Below are 19,058 nucleotides of genomic sequence, written 5' to 3'. Positions count from 1 at the left end.
CAAGAAATTGAGGGAAAGGATCGGTGAGACAAGGAATTTTTCCCTAGAAAACCTTAAAACGAGTCAAGAAAAATTGAATAAAAGGTTCGACATGAAAAGTAAGGGCAGACAGTTTTCGGTAGGACAACAGGTATTGGATTTCCTGCTGATAAGGAGACTTCCACTCATCAACAAGTTTCAAGGAACATTCAAGATTTTCGAGATCAGCGACCTGACCTACGTTATTGAAACCCCAGGACATAGGAAAAGTCAAAGGAAAGTACACAATAACCTACTGAAACCCTACCTAAACGAAAACGAGACCAAAGCTTCACAGATGTGTATGGCGCAATCCATACCATCCACGGAAGACACCGACGTATATGAGGTGGGACTCTAAGCAAAGTCAATTATTCATCTGTCATTCAGAACTTGGAAGAGAAACTAACTCATTTGAAATAGGAGCAACAAGAGGAATTAAGCCGAAACAAACCAACATGACGAAGCACGAGATACACCTCAAAACAGCGGAAAGACCATCTAAACAACTCGCTTATCCACTGTCGCTGTATCACCGAGAAGTCATGAGAAAATAAGTGGGCTATTTGTTGCAAAATTAAAAAAACGGACGGATCTTTCAGGATGTGTACAGGCTACTGAAAGTTGAATTCGATCAGTGTGGCTGATAATCATTTATTGCCGCTCATTGACCAACTACTCGACAATATCGGACAAGCGAGGTTCGTCTCCAAGATCGACTTATTAAAAGGCTATTATCAAATTCCTTTGGATGACAACGCAAAATTGTTATCAGCTTTTATAACCGCGTTTGGGTTATATCAATGCACCGTTATGCCATTTGGACTAATGAACGCCCCTGCTACTTTTCAACGAGTGATGGATAACCTTCTAGGATCGATAGGAGTAGGCGTGTATCTCGATGATATTGTGGTATATTCATTGACCTGGGAAGAACATCTCCGAATCCTGAAGAAGGTATTTTAAAAGCTGTAAGGAGCATAACTGATGATTGACCTGGAGAAGAGCAAATTTGGAAAGGCGACAGTTCAGTACTTGAGATTTGAAGTTGGAAGAGGACTAATCACCCCGTTAGCCGTTAATGAAGGAATAAGGAAAGCATCACCCCACAAAACAAGGAAGAAGTTACAACGTATTTTAGGGATGGCAGGATTCTACCGACTTTTTTGCCCGAATTTTTCGGCTGTATTCGCTCCCTTGACGGATTTGACTAGCCTCAAGAAAAAATTTGTATGGACCAGCGAGTGCTAGGAAAGCCATATTAACTTCGTAACCAATACTGCGAGCACCTGATTTCAACAAGAAATTCTTTATTCAAGTGGATGCGTCGGATAATGGGATTGGAGCTGTCTTATTGCAAGAAGACAAGGAAGGAATTCTTCACCCTGTCTGTTTTATGTGGTCGAAGCTGAAGACACATCAGCGAGCCTACTTGAAAGTTGAAAAGGAACTGCTAGCGTTAGTCGCAGCTATAAACAATTTTGAGGTCTATGTGAATCGACCACAGAATGAGGAGATTACGGTGTATTCGGATCATAGTCCTTTAACTTTCATTAATAAGATGAAAAATAATAATCAAAGGTTAACTAGGTGGTCATTATGTTTGCAACCGTATTGTATTAATGTAAAGTATATATCAGGTGAAGATAACGTGGTTACAGATTATACATTTGGGGTTGAATAGATGGATTCCAGCCTGGAATAAATAATCTTTTTAGGGGAGAGCTATCTTACGAAGTTGGCCTAGAGTAGAGTAAATAATTTATTAATGTATTTCATTTATATATTTCATTTGTTTATTGAAGATGTAGATATAAGTTTTGTATGCAAATTACGTAAGACTTTTGTCGTTAATTTCATTGTATTCTTCATTCAAGTCAGTATATGTAAATTTACGTTATTTTTAAGAATTAACTTTTTATTTCACGCATTTTTGTTACAAAGTCTTACGTAATCTGTTTAAGGGTACTATATGATCCAGATTAGACATGATCAAGGGCTTATGTAATTTTCTTTTATATTTTCATGAGGTATTGTGTCATGTTTGTGAGAAAATACATATTCTTTTATTTGCCACGTGTTTTGGAAGGTTCTCGAAAACCCCAGCGTAAGTTTTTATCTCATTTTTATTTCCGAGAACGGTAGGTGGGCAGAGCTAGCTGAGAGAGAGTCGTCTCGCTGTTGCATTGGTATGCATCCGAGAGTTCAATCATTAGTAACCTTACGCCTTTAAGCCAGCCCCCTAACTTCCAGATCTCTGACCTAGAATAATCTAGAAGTAATTAAGTTCTTATATATGTGCCCCCAGGATGCATAGCAGTAGAAGAAATCCAGCTTGTCCTGTGAACGAGCCAAAGTACATCCTCTCTCTCTCAAAGTGCCTATAGTGTGTCCTCTGACAAAGTGATTTTGTGCCCCAAAGTATATTGTGTCTAGTGTGTTGAAATGTTCCTGCAAATTTACCAGAAATATTTAATTTAATGTGTTGTGGTGAGTGCTGGTATTGTGTAAAATTTAATTTCAAGTGAAACAAGTTATTTTATAATTTTCATAAGTATTTATTTCTTCTGTCTTTGTCTAAGGCTTTATGCAGATTTAATATTTCGAGTGGTTATATAATTCACTGTGTAACATTTCTTTTGTGTTAATCTAAGTTTTACTCCGACTTCATATTTTGAGTGATTTTTTTTATGTAATTTCTTTCAAAGTGTTGTAATTTTTATATAATATATTTATTTTTGTAAAGAGTATTATTTCAATCACCAGTATTTCACAGTACTCTCTCGTATTCCGGTTAAAGAATCGAAGTAAGAGGTTGTTTGAATACAGTACAATATTTTTTAATAATAATTACCCAGTTTTGTTTTGAGTGTACTTAAACCCTGGATAGGTAGCGTGAACAAACTCTCCTGCTACAGGTAGCGTGTAGTCATATCTGTTACTTTCACTTTGGGCACTTATACCTAGTTACTATTATGCCCATCTTTTTATTTTATTTTTTTAGTTTACTAATATAAAGATTCTACTTTCTATTGGTGAAAAAGAAAAAAATCCTGAATATAAAAATAACACTTTACTTACATGATTACGAAAACATGTTTACAAATATACATTTACACTTAGAAATAACAAACTTCACTAATATTGAGTGTTTTCTTGAAATTAGAAGAGTTGCTCAGTTGATTGATGTAAAAACATCGTTGATTGGAGTGAAACTCCCAAATCTGTAAAGAAAAGGAAATGCTGTTAATTATTTTTTATACACAAAATCACTAAATGTTTTGGTGTGAAAGGAAGGCTATATTTATTGTAGTAGTACTTATTAGATCTGGATGAAATTTTCCAAAAGTCATCTACAATAATCCTAGATGATGGCAAAACATTAAAAAAAATATGTTTAGTAACTATAAAATGGAAAAGAATGGCTTGGTTTCAATGTAACCCTTACCGCACGAGAATTATGTAATAGAAAGGCAAATTTAGAGTACTAATAAATGATAGATATGCATGAAATTTTGCCAAAATAATCTAAAATGACCCTAGATAAGGGCAAAAATTTTAAATATCATATTTAGTAAGTATAAACTTACCACACGGGATGGCACTGGTCGCAGACGTAGTTAACATGCGAGTTACATGCAGGTTTACGGCACTTTGCACACAGAAGCTTGGTCCTGGCATTAGAAGACGAAGGCAGAGAGAGCATCTGTGGTGCATGTCACTTCGTTTTGGAGTGTCTGGGGCTTCGTCCTCGGGCTCTTTTACCTCGAAAACAGAACAATTGAGGTAAGTCACATCCCTTGGGAGGTACCTCTTTTGCCCAAGTCGACTAAGTGCCCAATCATGGGCGAGTTCCTTGTCCAAATCTACATAAAATGGCCTCCTGTCGTACAACTTATTGCAGGTAAGTTTTTGTGGATGTAGAAGGAATTATTCACCACAATATTGAGAATCCCATAGAAGACACATATGGGCCACCTCCGTGTCTTCCTGCTGCAGGTCAGGGCAGAACATATTTGGTCGAAGGTGTCGACTCTTCCCTTTGTGGCATTATAAAACATATGAATAGGGCTTTTTTGGTTCTCAATAATCGTGGAATTGTGATGCACAGTAGAAAGAATCTGGATCCTTTTCGTGGTCTTCACACATTGGCACAAGAGGGTGACCTTGTCCTCGTAGTTATATGAAGCCACACATTCACCCAATTCCACGGGCGTTGTCAGCATCACAGAAGGCCTGTAAGGTTTGGGATGAATAGTGAAAACTAAATACATCCCAAATTGACAGAGACCCTTGGCTAAGCAGGGAAGTAAACCATTTGTCTGTCGCAACAATACGGCCAGTCTTCCTGAGGGGGCGGGTGGTCCCCTTGCCCAAGTAGGGAATTGCATTGCACATGTAGTATATCTCTGCATCACAGGCCATAACTAACTTGATGCTATACCTAAGAGAAAAGGAACAAAATGCAATCATTAGTCAAAACTCACAGGTAATCAATGAAAATAAAATATACATCATAAAATATACATCATAAAATATACATAAAACATGCATAAAATAAAATATACATATATAAATAGAATATACATGATAAATAAATAATGAATGTTAAGGATTTATATATAATCGAATAAATGCTGATTCCACAAATAAAAAAATTATTTTTAATCATCAATGAATACATAGGAATAATAAAAATGGAGTAAGATTTACACTGAAGAAAATGCAATAAAATCTATATAAATAAAATTAAAATCTTTTACTTACTTTGCTAGTTTATTCGGGATGTACATCCTGAAAGCGCACCGTCCCCTGAAGGCGAGGAGCTGCTCATCCACGGTAAGATGCCCACTGGGTTCGTAGTTTGCAATGCAGTTTCCAATGACCTGGTCCGACAAACTCATTATGGGAGTAAATTTGTCAGTCTTCACATGTTCCTCCCTCGTGGCAAGGCAGTCAAATCGTAGGGCCCTCTGAATAAAGGAGTTGCGGCACTCACTCATGACACTCCTGTAGAAGGGGCACTTGGAGAACATCTCTTCCGATGCCAAATGCTTGTCCTTCCGTGCCCCGCCTCATCCTCCTCCTCCTGCCAAGTTACGGCATCGGGAAGGTCGTCAAGGACACTGACTGCTTTTTCATCGCTACTCACAAAAAGGACCCGCAAATACTCATCCTCTGTCAGGTTTCTCTTTGCCATGCTGAAATCTGAAAATAGACAAAAATCGATAATTAGAAATTAGCCTCAAAATCACATTTTTGCTGCCCTCTGATCCAATATGGCGATTGGTACGGGTAGTAACACCATTCATTGATATTTTAAAATAAACACAATAAAGTTATTTCACTAAGCAATAATGCAGTAATGTAAAATGCAAAACTTTTGCGATTACGTGACTTACCCGCTTTACGGTAACGTGGTGTTAGATATGCACCATTTACAACTTTGGAGGGTGATAGCCAGTGAAGTCGGCAGAGCAGAGGCGACGCAAGTGTTGCTTCCACTAAGGCCATTGGGCGACTAACTGTCCCCGGAAAAGAAGTGAGATCATGAGAGGTGTCTCTGCGCAGGAAAAAAAAAACGCGTTTTGCGTAGCAGCTTGGTGTCGATCTGACACAAAGCTACCTGTCCAGGGTTAAGAGACCTTTGGACATTGCTGTCTGGGAGTTATATTTTCAAGTATAACAGAATAATGTAAAATCAAACTGGTGAGGTTGTGTAGCTTTCTAGCTGTAATATATGATATTATATTATGGTTCCCAGACACAGGACTCTAATATATGTATACATATATATATATATATATATATATATATATATATATATGTGTGTGTGTATATATATATATATATATATATATATATATATATATATATATATATATATGTGTGTGTGTATATATATATATATATATATATATATATATATATATATATATATATATATATATATATATATATATAGACATATATAAATAGATCCCTTTCAGTGTCGCGATACCTTAATGTTTTGAAACGGGTTGTGTATCGCCATGATCAGCAAAGTCATTATCAGTGCCACTCACACTAGGTTGGTTTGCTGTGAGTGATCAGACATCACCAAGGTGCAGTGGCCAGCGAGGTGATGATAATGGCCAAAGTGTAGACATGACTAAGGACATACCTGATACTTTTCTCCTTCAGTGGACTAGAAAGGGTTGCTTATATATATATATATATATATATATATATATATATATATATATATATATATATATTGTTATGACTAGCAAATTACGTAAATTCCCGAGCTCCCAAACTTAATTACTTTAATTACATAATCTGATACACAAGAGAAAACCTCCGAGCTCTGAGAATAATACACAACTCCCAGACGATAATAAACACTGAATATCTAGAGATCTCTTTATGTTACACTCAAAACAAAAACTGGCTGATTACTCTACTTTTACTGGGAACTATTCCTAAATCAACCTCTTACTTCGATTCTTAGTCTGGGGATATGAGCAAAGCACTGAAATAAGTATTGGTGATCGAAATAATACCCAGTTTACAAAAATAAATATATGCTATAGAAAAATAACAATTCAAAAAATAATATCAAAAATAAATCACTCGAAATTTAAATCTGAACTAGACCTTAGACTAAGACAAAATGATACTTCAAGAAATAATACAACCATGTGCTTCACTAAAAAATAATTTATGTAAATATTTAATTTTGACAATTAATGAAAAAGGGTGACACTTCAACACTATATCAAATAAACAGTGATGAAACTAACATATGAGTAACTGTTACTCTTATGTTCTTAGGCTCACACAAGGTAACCGAATAGTTAAGCAAAAATAAATACACTTCCCTTTTTAACCAAATCTTACAGGGCCAGTTACTAATAAACTTTACAATATAAATTTACTTACATTAACACACTTCTTTTTAAATTTAAGCACTCAATAATATCACCAACGTTTGAACAATACTATACATAGTATACATTGGAGAGAAATCACTATTCAAGTTTGAGAGAAAACACTATTCACGTTTGAGAGGAGTTACGTGGTGGCTGGATAGATGCTGGAGAGAGGACTGGCAGAAGTACAGATCTTGTGGGATGTCAGGTTGGATCTCTGGTTCCTAAGCATGGGTAGGTCCTATACTTATCATCTTGATTCATTCTAGAATCTTCCAGTTCATTCCAGCAATGCTTTTGATGTGTGTGCACATGGTCTGGGCGGGTTCCCACAACGTCAGGTTGCCAACTTGGCAGTAGGGAAGTAGGGTACTATCGTCGCTTGGCGAGACAACTCTCTCAGCTAACTCCGCCCACATCCTCTTGTAATATTAAAAAAGGGGCAAGTTTTAGTCTAGAACCTTCCTGTAACTTCCAACCACGTGGAAAAATTATGCAATCCCTAGCTTTGTCATACAGCATATCTCGTGTGTGTTATACATACTTTTTAACAAGTTTACATAAGACTTCATAACAAAACTATGTGAAATGAAAATTTAAATCTTTAAAATGACATAAATTTACATATACGGAATTGAATGAATGACGACAGTCTTATGTATTTACATACATTTACTTAATCCTACATGAGTGGGACCCACCTTACAAGCTGGCTATAAATCTCTTAAATACACAAATGAAATATGTGAATAAAATATTCTACTCTCATGTAGACCAGCTTCCTAAGAATATATATATATATATATATATATATATATATATATATATATATATATATATATATATATATATATATATATATATATATATATATATATATATATATATATGATGAGAGCAGAGTTTGCAATTGAAAATAAAATATCATTGGAAGGAGAAAGGATTAATGTGTAGAATCATTTAAGTATTTAGGAATTATGATCTCCAATACAGGGAATCAAATCCCCTGAAATTACATATAAAAATCAGACTATATATCAGTTTAGTGAGATCGGTGTTACTCTATGGACATGAGTCATGGTATGATAATGAAACAATCTCCAATAGATTTTGTAGATTGAGAATAAAGCCCTCAGTAGGATATTAGGAGTTAAATGGCAGGACAGTAATAGGAATGAAACTATAAGAGATGGATGAGATCATGATGAGGGGTAAATGGAGATGGTTTGGGCATGCTCTTCACACTCCCCAAGAGAGATTAGTTCCCCAAACATTCAGCTGATCCACAAGGCACTAGAAGAGTTGGAAGACCCAGGCCTACATTGCTGAGGACCATGAAGCGCAAAGTAGGAGATGATGACTGGCGAAATCTAACCGAGGCCATTTGCGTCAATAAGCGTAGGAGAAGATTATGATGTATATATATATATATATATATATATATATATATATATATATATATATATATATATATATATATATATATATATATATATATATATAAATATATATATATATATATATATATATATATATATATATATATATATAGATAGATAGATAGATAGATAGTTAGGTAGAATGATAGATAGATAGATATGAGTGTGAATGTATATATAAATACATAAAACAACAACAAATGCAACCTTTTCTAGTCCACTGCAGGACAAAGGCCTCCTAGTATATATGTATATATAATATATATATATATATATATATATATATATATATATATATATATATATATATATATATATATATATATATATATATATATATATATATATATATATATATATATATATATATATATATATATATATATATATATATATATATATATATACAGTATATGCACACACACATATATATCATCATTTCCTCTTACACCTATTGACGGAAAGGACCTAGGTTAGATTTCACAAGTCGTCTCTATCTTGAGCTTTCAATTCATTACTTTTCCATTCATCATCTACTTCGCGCTTTATAGTCCTCAGCCATTTAGTCCTGTGACTTCCAACTCTACTAGTGCCTTCTGGAGCCCAGTTAAATGTTTGGTGAATTAATCACTCTCGGGGAGCACGAAGAGCATGACCAAACCATCTCCAACTATCCCTCAACGTGATTTCGTTCATGTATGGCACTCGAGTGATTTCACTTATAGTAACGTTTCTAATCCTGTCCTGCCATTCACTCTCAAGATTCTTCTGAGGGCTTTGTTCTCAAATCTACAAAACCTGTTGGGCATTGTTTCATTACCATATCACGACACGTGTCCATACAGTAACACAGATCTCACTAAACTGATATGTAGTCTGATTGTTATATTTAATTTCAGGCGATTTTATTTCCAAATCTTTCTTAATTTTGCCATTGTCTGATTTGCTTTTTTCCATTTTTTTTCTATCTCTCATTAAATTCCAATTTTAAAGACCCTGTATTAGAGATCATAGTTCTTAAATATTTAAACGATTCTTCTTCATTAATCCTTTCTCCCGCCAATGATATTTCATTTTCCATTGCATATTCTGCTCTCATCATCTCTGTCTTTCTTCTATTTATCTTGAGCCCAACCGCGAGTGATATTTCACACATTCTGGTAAGCAGGCATTGCAAATTCTGTGGTGTTCTGCTAATAAAGATAGCATCATCAGCATACTCTAAGTAAGCTAATTTACTATTATTATTCTAGTGCAATCCCTCTCCACCATCCACAACTGTTTTATGCATTACAAAATCCATAAGGAAGGTTTTACAACATAGGTGATAGCATATTCAATTGGAGTACTCCACTGTTCACTTGGAAATTCATTTGATAGAACTCCAGTAACATTAACTTTGCCCTTGCTATGCTCATGAACAGACTTAATTAGATTGACACATTTAAGAGGAACCCAATAATAACGCATCTCTTCACAAAATTGGCCGGTGCAAACTATCAAAGGCTTTTTCATAGTCAACAAATGTTATCACGAGTGGATTTCTATATTCTACACATTGCTGCATATGTTTTAAAATAAAAATTTGGTCAGTGTAACTCTTACATTTTCTAAATCCTGCTTGTTCATCTCTCAGCTTTTCATAAACCTTTCTCTCCAGTCTCTTTAGAATAAGCCCACTATATATTTTCATGATAACTGACGTAAATGTGATGCCTCTGTAAGGCCCCGGCCAGGCCAAGGTATATAGAATATGTCACTCTATATAATTTACCTTGGGCCAGACCAAGCGCAGCTAGTGGCGAGGTTAGCGGCAAGAGGTTCCCTCGGAAAATTGAAACCCTAAGTATCTTATGTAGGTGGTCAGATAGGAGGCGCAGGAAGCCTCAAGCCGCTGCAGTTGCCGCCAGACTATGTTTGATGTTTTAAAAAAAATCGCGGCGGTTCGAGCGTCTTCACCCAAGATTACGCCATTTTTCATCAGTTTCTGAAGGGATACGCGTTCAGTTGTTCGTTTCCAGCCATAACTAATCAACAATTTATCGGGAGGTGTTTAGGAGAGCAAAAATAAATTAAATAAATGGAAGTTATGGCAATCAACGGCAAATGGATGGTAATAAAATAGTGGGTAGGCCTACGCCTTTTTGTGCTTTGCAACCTATTTAATCACCATTTAGTTATATATATGTATATATATATATATATATATATATATATATATATATATATATATATATATATATATATAGGCTATATATATATAGGCTATATATATATATATATATATATATATATATATATATATATATATATATATATATATATATATATATATATATATATATATATATATATATATATATATATATATATAAGATATAGAGAAATTTCAAATGTGAAAAGAATCGTATGTACATATAAACAATATATCTTATGCAAAAGCTAGTTAATTCTGGAATGAAAGGGACAATGATTTTTTGTGAACTTTATCATATTTGAAGCAATTATAATAGCTGGTAAGAGAGAGATTGAGGTTGTCTATAGTTCGACGTTTGTTTTTTGAGCCCGAATCCAGGAAGGATGTTGCCCTCAAAGATTCAAAAGACTTGTGAAATATGTAGATATTCATTAAATCTGTCGCCGTACAAACGAGACTGGCAACATTAATTTCAAAATTAACTTATTTTTCCTTCTCTGTTTATAAAAATCGTGAATCCAGACTCTTGTGTAATTTATAGTTCAGATTAAAATTAAGATTTCAATCGGAAGTAATATCCGACTCAAACACCATCGTCATGTTTACGAGGAAGGCTATCTTCGAAAGCTGGGAGTGAGGAGCAAGAGAGGTGTGGCGGTTCCGGTGTGGACACCCAACATTTTGTCGCTGGCCTGCCGCCCGAGTCATGCCGCTTGGTGTGGCCGAGCCCTAACAGTAGGTCTGGTTGGGGTGTTGAACTCTATTAAGAAAAGTTACTCAAATCTCAAAACGTTGAAAAGAATCAGTGCAACAAGCTTTGAATATATAGAAATAAAATTTACGCCAAAAAAAAAAAAAATATCCTTTGTAACAATCTACAAACTTCCTAGAACAAACACTAGTATCTGTTTTGAAGAATTCGGTGCTCTCATTGAGATGATTATCATGGAGAAAAACGAATTAGTTATCTGTGGAGACTTCAATTTTTGAATGGATGACGCATCAAATCCTGACGCTTTGGCATTTAGTGAGTTACTAGAAACATATCGACTAGTGAATAATGTCGACTGTACAACTACTTTAACTGGGCATACGTTAGACTTAGTTTTAAGTGATGACATCCCTTGGTGACGTGATTTCCTGCACCTTTTCCAAGCACTATATCAACAGTCTTGAACTTGCAATCTATTTCAGAATGTCCATACCTTTGACAGTGGAAGCAGGTGATCGCGTGGTGCCTAGCACGTATGTTATAGTCACGGACCAGATATCTGGATCGTGGTTATAGTGTATGTACCCCATCACAATATAATTTTTCGCCATTCTCATGAATAGACCTCAGAACTTCACGAACACATTTCAACATGAAGTGTGTAGTCCCACCGGCTGCACTGTTCATGCAAAAAGAAGAAAAGAAAAAAGAAAAACTTCTCTCCCACACTTTGAATCTAACCCAATCAACAATTTCTATAAATCAGACCATTAATTACATTGTCTTTATCATTGAGTGCATTGCATATCATTATTTGTTAGGTTTTAGTTTTCCAATTTTTAACTTGTCGATATTCCAGCAACCATAGTTTGAGTCTTTTATTTTTCTTTTACTGTTTCATTTCTAATCCTGTCATTAACAAAATTTGGAACATTTTCCTTTAAAGTTGACCTCGTACTAAGAATTGGTACATCTTCGAGTGCCTTTCCAACCTCATTTTTTCTTGTCGGTGATTCTAGATGATACTTATGTTGATTTAATTACTAGTTTGTTTCCCTTAACTTGTTCAGCATATGTTATTTTCTAATTTTTCGGCATCTTTTGAATTTCTATTTCAATCGATTAAATATTCTTAACTCCCTTATCAACTTTCAGGACAGAATTCGCCGAGTCAACGGCGACAGTCTGAATATTGTTTTCCAATTCAGCAATTCTTTTTCCATGTTCTCCTATTGTGAAGTTTCCCTTCTGAAGCTCTTCCTCCACTTTCAAGATTTTCATTTCCATATCTTCCTGGTTTTTAATTGTAATTTTAGCTTCATCTACACACTCATGACAGAGCCATTTCATTTTCTCTCTGAAAGGCTACAATAGGCATATTATTCATTCTATGACTTCCTTGTCTTTCCTTTACATCAGTAACTGCATAAAAAACGCAATTTCAGAATAGTCCATTGATAAATATCCATCTACAGTATATACTCAACCACATGCGGCGACAAGATGTTAATATTCCCTATGACCATGACTACCAATGCTTAGTAGGCTGTATACTGTATGTGTTGACTGCCTTATAACTTTACATAATAGGGTGAGTTAAAATGAACATCATACCATGTGTCCACTGATGGGAAACACTATAACTGTTAAGGATAGATCTTCTCGGTTCGATAAGCAGATTTCAGAAAAAGAAAAAAGAAAGGAAAAAAAGACGTATAGAAGGAAAGTGGAGTTAGTTAAACATTAAAAGCGCATAGGTAGAATACAAAACCGTTAAGTGCCAATATAATGACCTAATAAGGATGAATAAAAAACTAAACAATACAAGGAAAATTTCAGAAAGCAACAACAGTCATAAATAAGTTATATCTTCTCCTAAATGGGAAACGTAAATGCTACCAGAGGTGTACCGCGACCAAGATCTGGTTAATAGATTTACAGAACTCTTAAAACCAAATAAAAATATAATGAAATAAGTTTCAAATTTTCAATGTCGAATTAAAAAAAAAACACACACAAAGTCAATCAAGAGAGCAATGGAAATGAAGTGTGCGATTGATCCGATGCCAATAATTAGAGTAGAAAGTTGCTCTAGTCTTGCAGAGACGTAGGAGCCTTTTTTGCTACTGACATCTGGGGCCTGGTTGGCCTAAGCTAGAAAGATATTTTACGAGGAAACATCTTTAGATGTGATTATTATTATTATTATTATTATTATTATTATTAAGCTATAACCCTAGTTGGAAAAGCAAGACGCTATAAGCCCAAGGGCTCCAACAGGGAAAAATATCCCAGTGAGGAAAGGAAATATAAGAAATAGTGAACAATAGAAATAAAATATTTTAAAACAGTAACAACATTAAAACAAACATTTCATATATAAACTATAAAAAGACTTATATCAGCCTGTTCAACATAAAAATATTTGCTGCAACTTTGAACTTTTGAAGTTCCACTGATTCAACTACCCGATTAGGAAGATCATTCCACAACTTGGTCACAGCTGGAATGAAACTTCTAGAATACTGTGTAGTATTTAGCCTCATGATGGAGAAGGCTATTAGAATTAACTGCCTGCCTAGTATTACGAACAGGATGGAACTGTCCAGGAAGATCTGAATGCAATGGATGCTCAGAATTATAAAAGAAAAAAAAATCTTATGCAACATGCATAATGAACTAATTGAACGATGGTTCCAGAGATTAATATCTAGATAAGCAGATAGTATCAATAACAAAATCATATTTTTTGACGATTTTCCTGTGACTAATTACAATTTGTACACAATGACTATCATAAATTACCGGTAGGCCTACTTCACGAATTTATCAAAATCACAATAACAATGTCAGTTCTTTGCTATAAACTCAGTCCAATATCAATCAAGTCAGAATTATCAGTTTTAGAAGCCTACTGTGTTTATATACGTTTTATGATATCTATCACTTGTTTTTCAGTTCCATCTTTATCTTTAAATTTTTAACTACTTTTATATTTTCAACTTCGTTTAATTTCTAGTTTACAGGAGACATTATCTAATGTTTTAATTGATAATTATGTAGTTTGCCTTTGGTTATAAATATGGTGATAAGGTATAAAGATGAAAAACTCACAAACAGAGAAGTACTCCATGAACTTCATAATACTGTACTGGTCATAAAAAAATCAAGATTTTCGAAATGTCTTTCTATTATTAAAACTATATATGTGTGCGCTTATGCACATATGTATATATATATATATATATATATATATATATATATATATATATATATATATATATATATATATACATATATATATATGTATATATATATATATTTATATATATATGTATATATATAATTTTGTATATATATATATACATATATATATATATATATATATATATATATATATATATATATATATATATATATATATATATATATATATATGTGTGTGTGTGTGTGTGTGTGTGTGTGTGAGTGTGTGTGTGTATATGTACTGTATGTATGTATATATATGCACATACGCTAAATATAAATTTGCATCATTAGTATTTAATTACTAATGACTATTTTTTATTTAATTTTTACTTTGAATATTCTTATGGCGGCAGGAAGGACTTCTAATTTTCAAATTTGATATTTTCATTTAAATGCTTGGTACTGAGAAGTGTCCACCCTGCGGCTGTAAAAGGCTTTTGGGCCATTTAGCTATCTACTCCTTTTTCTTTTTGTAACAAAACTTACATGGTCGAAGAACGACAGAGGGCAGACTCAGAACCTGACCGTTATAGAGTCAACACCACAAGAGAGTTTCAGCTTCAAAACCAAGAATATATTCTTGGTTTTTCTTCAAGTATTTATAGTATGCATTGCTAAATTAAAGTCATTCGGATCCCAGGCATTTCTCATCGCAATGGAATTTAAGTCCTACTTCTGCCTCGGCCATCTCCATAGTCTTCCTGCCTGGATTGATACGGTGAGTACCAAGCATATAATAGGGTAGCCTAGTATGTTAAGGTAAATGTATTCAATTTCTAAGGCCTTTGCGGTGCCTCTTTTATAAATAAACCTTCCTCCCTACCATAATTTCATAATTTATAGTAAATCTTAAAGTTATAAGTGTCTGAAAGTATTTTTCTTGTCTTTATTTCAGTTATTGCCGTTGCTCTTTCTTGTGGTAAACTTTATGATTATTTAAGTATTGGTAAGGACTTTATTTAGAAATATTTTCATTTACTTGGTTATGAATGTGACATATATTTATATTTCATTATATCGCTATTTGAAGGCTTAAACACATCTTTCAGGATATGTTTATCCAGATTGGATATGTTTTACGTGATCTGGTGGTTTTATTTTTTTCCTTTAGCCCCAGTTTACTCACAGCAGGTATTAATATTTTTTCATAGTTTTTAAATTAAATACATTAAATTTTATAAAGAGCCGTTTCCAAGTTTTTCTATCTCCGATGTCCTCCATTGTGAGATCTTTCTCCTCCATATCTGCTGTTACACACTCCATCCACCTTCTCTTTGGTCTCTCCTCATTAAGTGCCCAAACCAGTGTAGTCTCTTTTCTTGGATTTTCTTTGACACCTCTGTAACCTCTGTTGTTCCCCTACCAAGTCATTCCTAACCTTATCCAGTCTCGTGATCCCAGCCATCCATCTTAGCATTCTCATCTCTGCAACATTCATTTTCTTCTCAAAGATCTTTTTCATGGGCCAGGTCTCTGCACCATACGTCATGGCAGGTCTCACTACAGTTTTATGTACCTTTCCCTTTAACTTTAAGTTTATCCTTCGATCACACAACACTCTTTTTCCAATTATTCCATCCAGCTTGAATTCTACTGTTCACTTCCGTTTGGAGTTCTGCTGTTTCCTCCACATATGACCTTAGGTACTTGAATTTTTCTGTCCTCTTTACTATTTCACCCAGCAAATGTATATCATTTAACTGGTTCTGCGTGTTGCAACACATATACTCAGTTTTTATTCTACAGATCTTTAGTCCTCCGCTCTCCAATTCCTCTCTCCATTTCTCCAGCTTCCCTTCCAATCCTTCTCTGGTTTCATCACACAGAACTATATCATCTGCGAACAGCAGTGTTCCCCTCTCTCTCAAACATCTCCATATCTCCTGCCATGGAACTCTATCATAAGTCTTCTCTAAGTCAATAAATACTAAATGTAATTCCTTTTGGCCTTCTCTATATTTTTCCATCAACTACCTTAGTGCAAACATTGCATCCGTCGTGCTTCTGCCTGGCATAAATCCAAACTGCTCTTCTCCAATCTTGGTCTCTTCCCTGATCCTACGCTCTATAATCCTTTCCCAAAGCTTCATAGTATGTGGGAGGAGTTTGATTGCTCTATAATTATTACAATTTTGTACGTCCCCCTTTTCTTTGAATATGGGTATTAAAAAGGTATTCCTCCACATTCAGGCATCTTTTCTTTCCGGTGTATCTTTTTCATCAGATCTCACAGCATATCCACTCCAAATTCCCCCAAGCATTTCCAGACTTCCACTGGGATCTCATCAGGTCCCGTAGCTTTTCAATATTTTCCTCCTGTTGAGGGCAACCTTAATTTCTTCTTTATCTATATATCTTACCATTCCTAAATTTGGATATCCATCTGCAATTATAGGTCTCGGATTTTCTTCATTTAGCAATCTTTCAAAATATTACTTCCACCTTTCTTTTAAATCACTTGAGCTATACATTACCACTTCATCCTCATTCTTTATCTGCTTAATGTGGGTAATATCTTTGGTCGCTTTATTTCTTGCTTTAGCAATCTTGTAAATCTTCTTTTGACCCTCCTTTGTGTCCAAATCTTCATATACATTATCCAATGCTTGCTGTTTTGACTGTGCCACCGCCAATTTTGCTTCTTTCTTTGCTAATCTACTTCTCTCCTTATCTTCTTCAGTGCCTGTTTCATCAGACATTTTCTTTGCATTTCTCTTGATCTTGATTTTTTCTTGTACATAATTACTCCACCACCAAGTTTCTTTGTCTCTTGACCCTTTTCCTGTTGACATTCCTAAAACTTCTCTGCCAACTCTTTTCAGAATACTGCTGTTCCGTTCCCACCACTCATCCACATCCTCATAATCCCAGGTGCCAAGCTCGACTAAAATCCTCTCTATGAAAAGTATGAATGTATCCCTATATTCTGGTTCTTTCAGCTTCCACCATCTTATCTTTGGAATCATCACTTGTCCACCTCTTATTGTTCTCTTCCTATCCCAATCTACTGTCAAGAGTCTATGCTGGGGAGTTACAGCTTCTCCTGGGAATATTTTACAGTTTCTTATCTCTTTTAGATGTATCCTTCTACCTAATACAAAATAAATTTGGGATTCTTGCCCACCACTTTTATACGTTGTAAGATATTTTAGCTGTTTTTCGAAGAAAGTGTTGATTACTGCCATATCAAACGCTACAGCAAAGTTCATAACCCTTTCACCACCTTTATTCTTATCTCCCAAAGCCCATCCTCCATGTATGCTTTCCAGGCCCTGGCTATTTCTCCTTACATGACCATTTACGTCTCCTCCTATCATTAACAGTTCTTCATTTGGTATGTTAATCATGTCTTGATCCAGCTGTCTCCAAAAATCATCTTTTTCCTCTTCTGGGCAACCTATCTGAGGTGCATACACACTGATAACATTTAGTATTTCTCCATCCCATTCTAGTTTCATAAGCATAATTTTATCATTTAGTCTTTTCACATCCAAAACAAAACTCTTGAGCTTTCCAGTTAGTATGATTCCAACTCCATTCCTTCCTCGCTCTGTGCATCCATTATAAAAATGTTTATACCCTGCTTCAATCTCTTTGGCTTTATTTCCCTTCCATCGTGTCTCCAGCACACACAAAATCTGTACTTTCCTCCTCTCCATCATATTAGCAACTTCTCTGCCACGTCCGGTCATGGTTCCAACGTTCAAGGTGTTAATTCTAATAGATTTTGGGGCTCGCTTATTTAACTGCAGTCGCCCACTTTGCAGTAGCCCTTGCCTATTTCTCGCAGAGTTAGGGCGATGTATCTGCGCGCCGCCTACAGGGTACGCCCTAGCGGTCATCGGTTCGTCTATAACGGCTTCCATTTCATGGGTTTTGGCGGGGATTTTCACAACCGGATGCCCTTCCTGACGTCAACCTTCCCTATTTATCCAGGCTTGGGACCGGCACCTAGCAGGGCGGGCTTGCCCCCAGGTATATATATATATATATATATATATATATATATATATATATATATATATATATATATATATATATATATATATATATATATATATATATATATATATATATATATATATATATTATATGTATATATATTATATATATTATATATATTATATATTATATATATATATATATATATATATATATATATATATATGTATATATATATATATATATATATATATATATATATATATATATATATATATATATTATACATATTATATACATTATATTTAAGGAAAAGAGAAGGCCACCTTTGGAAAATGAACCTCGCAATATACAATGTCAGGACCCTGTCTAGGGAAGATCTTCCAGTGTTACTAGAAAAGCTGAAATAGATAAATTAAGATATAATAGGATTGAATAAAATTAGAAGAACTATGGAATCTTCTACAGAGTTAAAGGGGAAAAGAAAATTAAGTGGCCTTTTTATAAATGAAAATCCTGCTGATAACATGACAGATTTTATAGTATTTGTAATAGAATTGCAGGATTGATTACCAAACTAAATAAAA

At 34.4% G+C, this 19,058-nt stretch overlaps 1 protein-coding gene across 1 annotated transcript; it reads right to left on the bottom strand.

Moving 5' to 3' along the window:
• Nucleotides 1-5,017: 5,017 nt before the first annotated feature.
• Nucleotides 5,018-18,221, bottom strand: LOC137644406 (uncharacterized). Its single transcript, XM_068377387.1, has 2 exons — nucleotides 17,213-18,221; nucleotides 5,018-5,226 (listed from the first exon to the last, which is right to left on the bottom strand). The coding sequence occupies exons 1-2, from the start codon at nucleotides 18,219-18,221 to the stop codon at nucleotides 5,018-5,020; spliced, it is 1,218 nt and encodes a 405-aa protein (XP_068233488.1).
• Between the last annotated feature and the right edge of the window lie 837 nt (nucleotides 18,222-19,058).

This window comes from Palaemon carinicauda, chromosome 7 (genome assembly GCF_036898095.1).
Source record: "Palaemon carinicauda isolate YSFRI2023 chromosome 7, ASM3689809v2, whole genome shotgun sequence".
Classification (NCBI taxonomy): Eukaryota; Metazoa; Arthropoda; class Malacostraca; order Decapoda; family Palaemonidae; genus Palaemon; species Palaemon carinicauda.
Note: the sequence above shows the minus strand (reverse complement) of the source record. Positions and strands in the feature narration are given on the sequence as shown.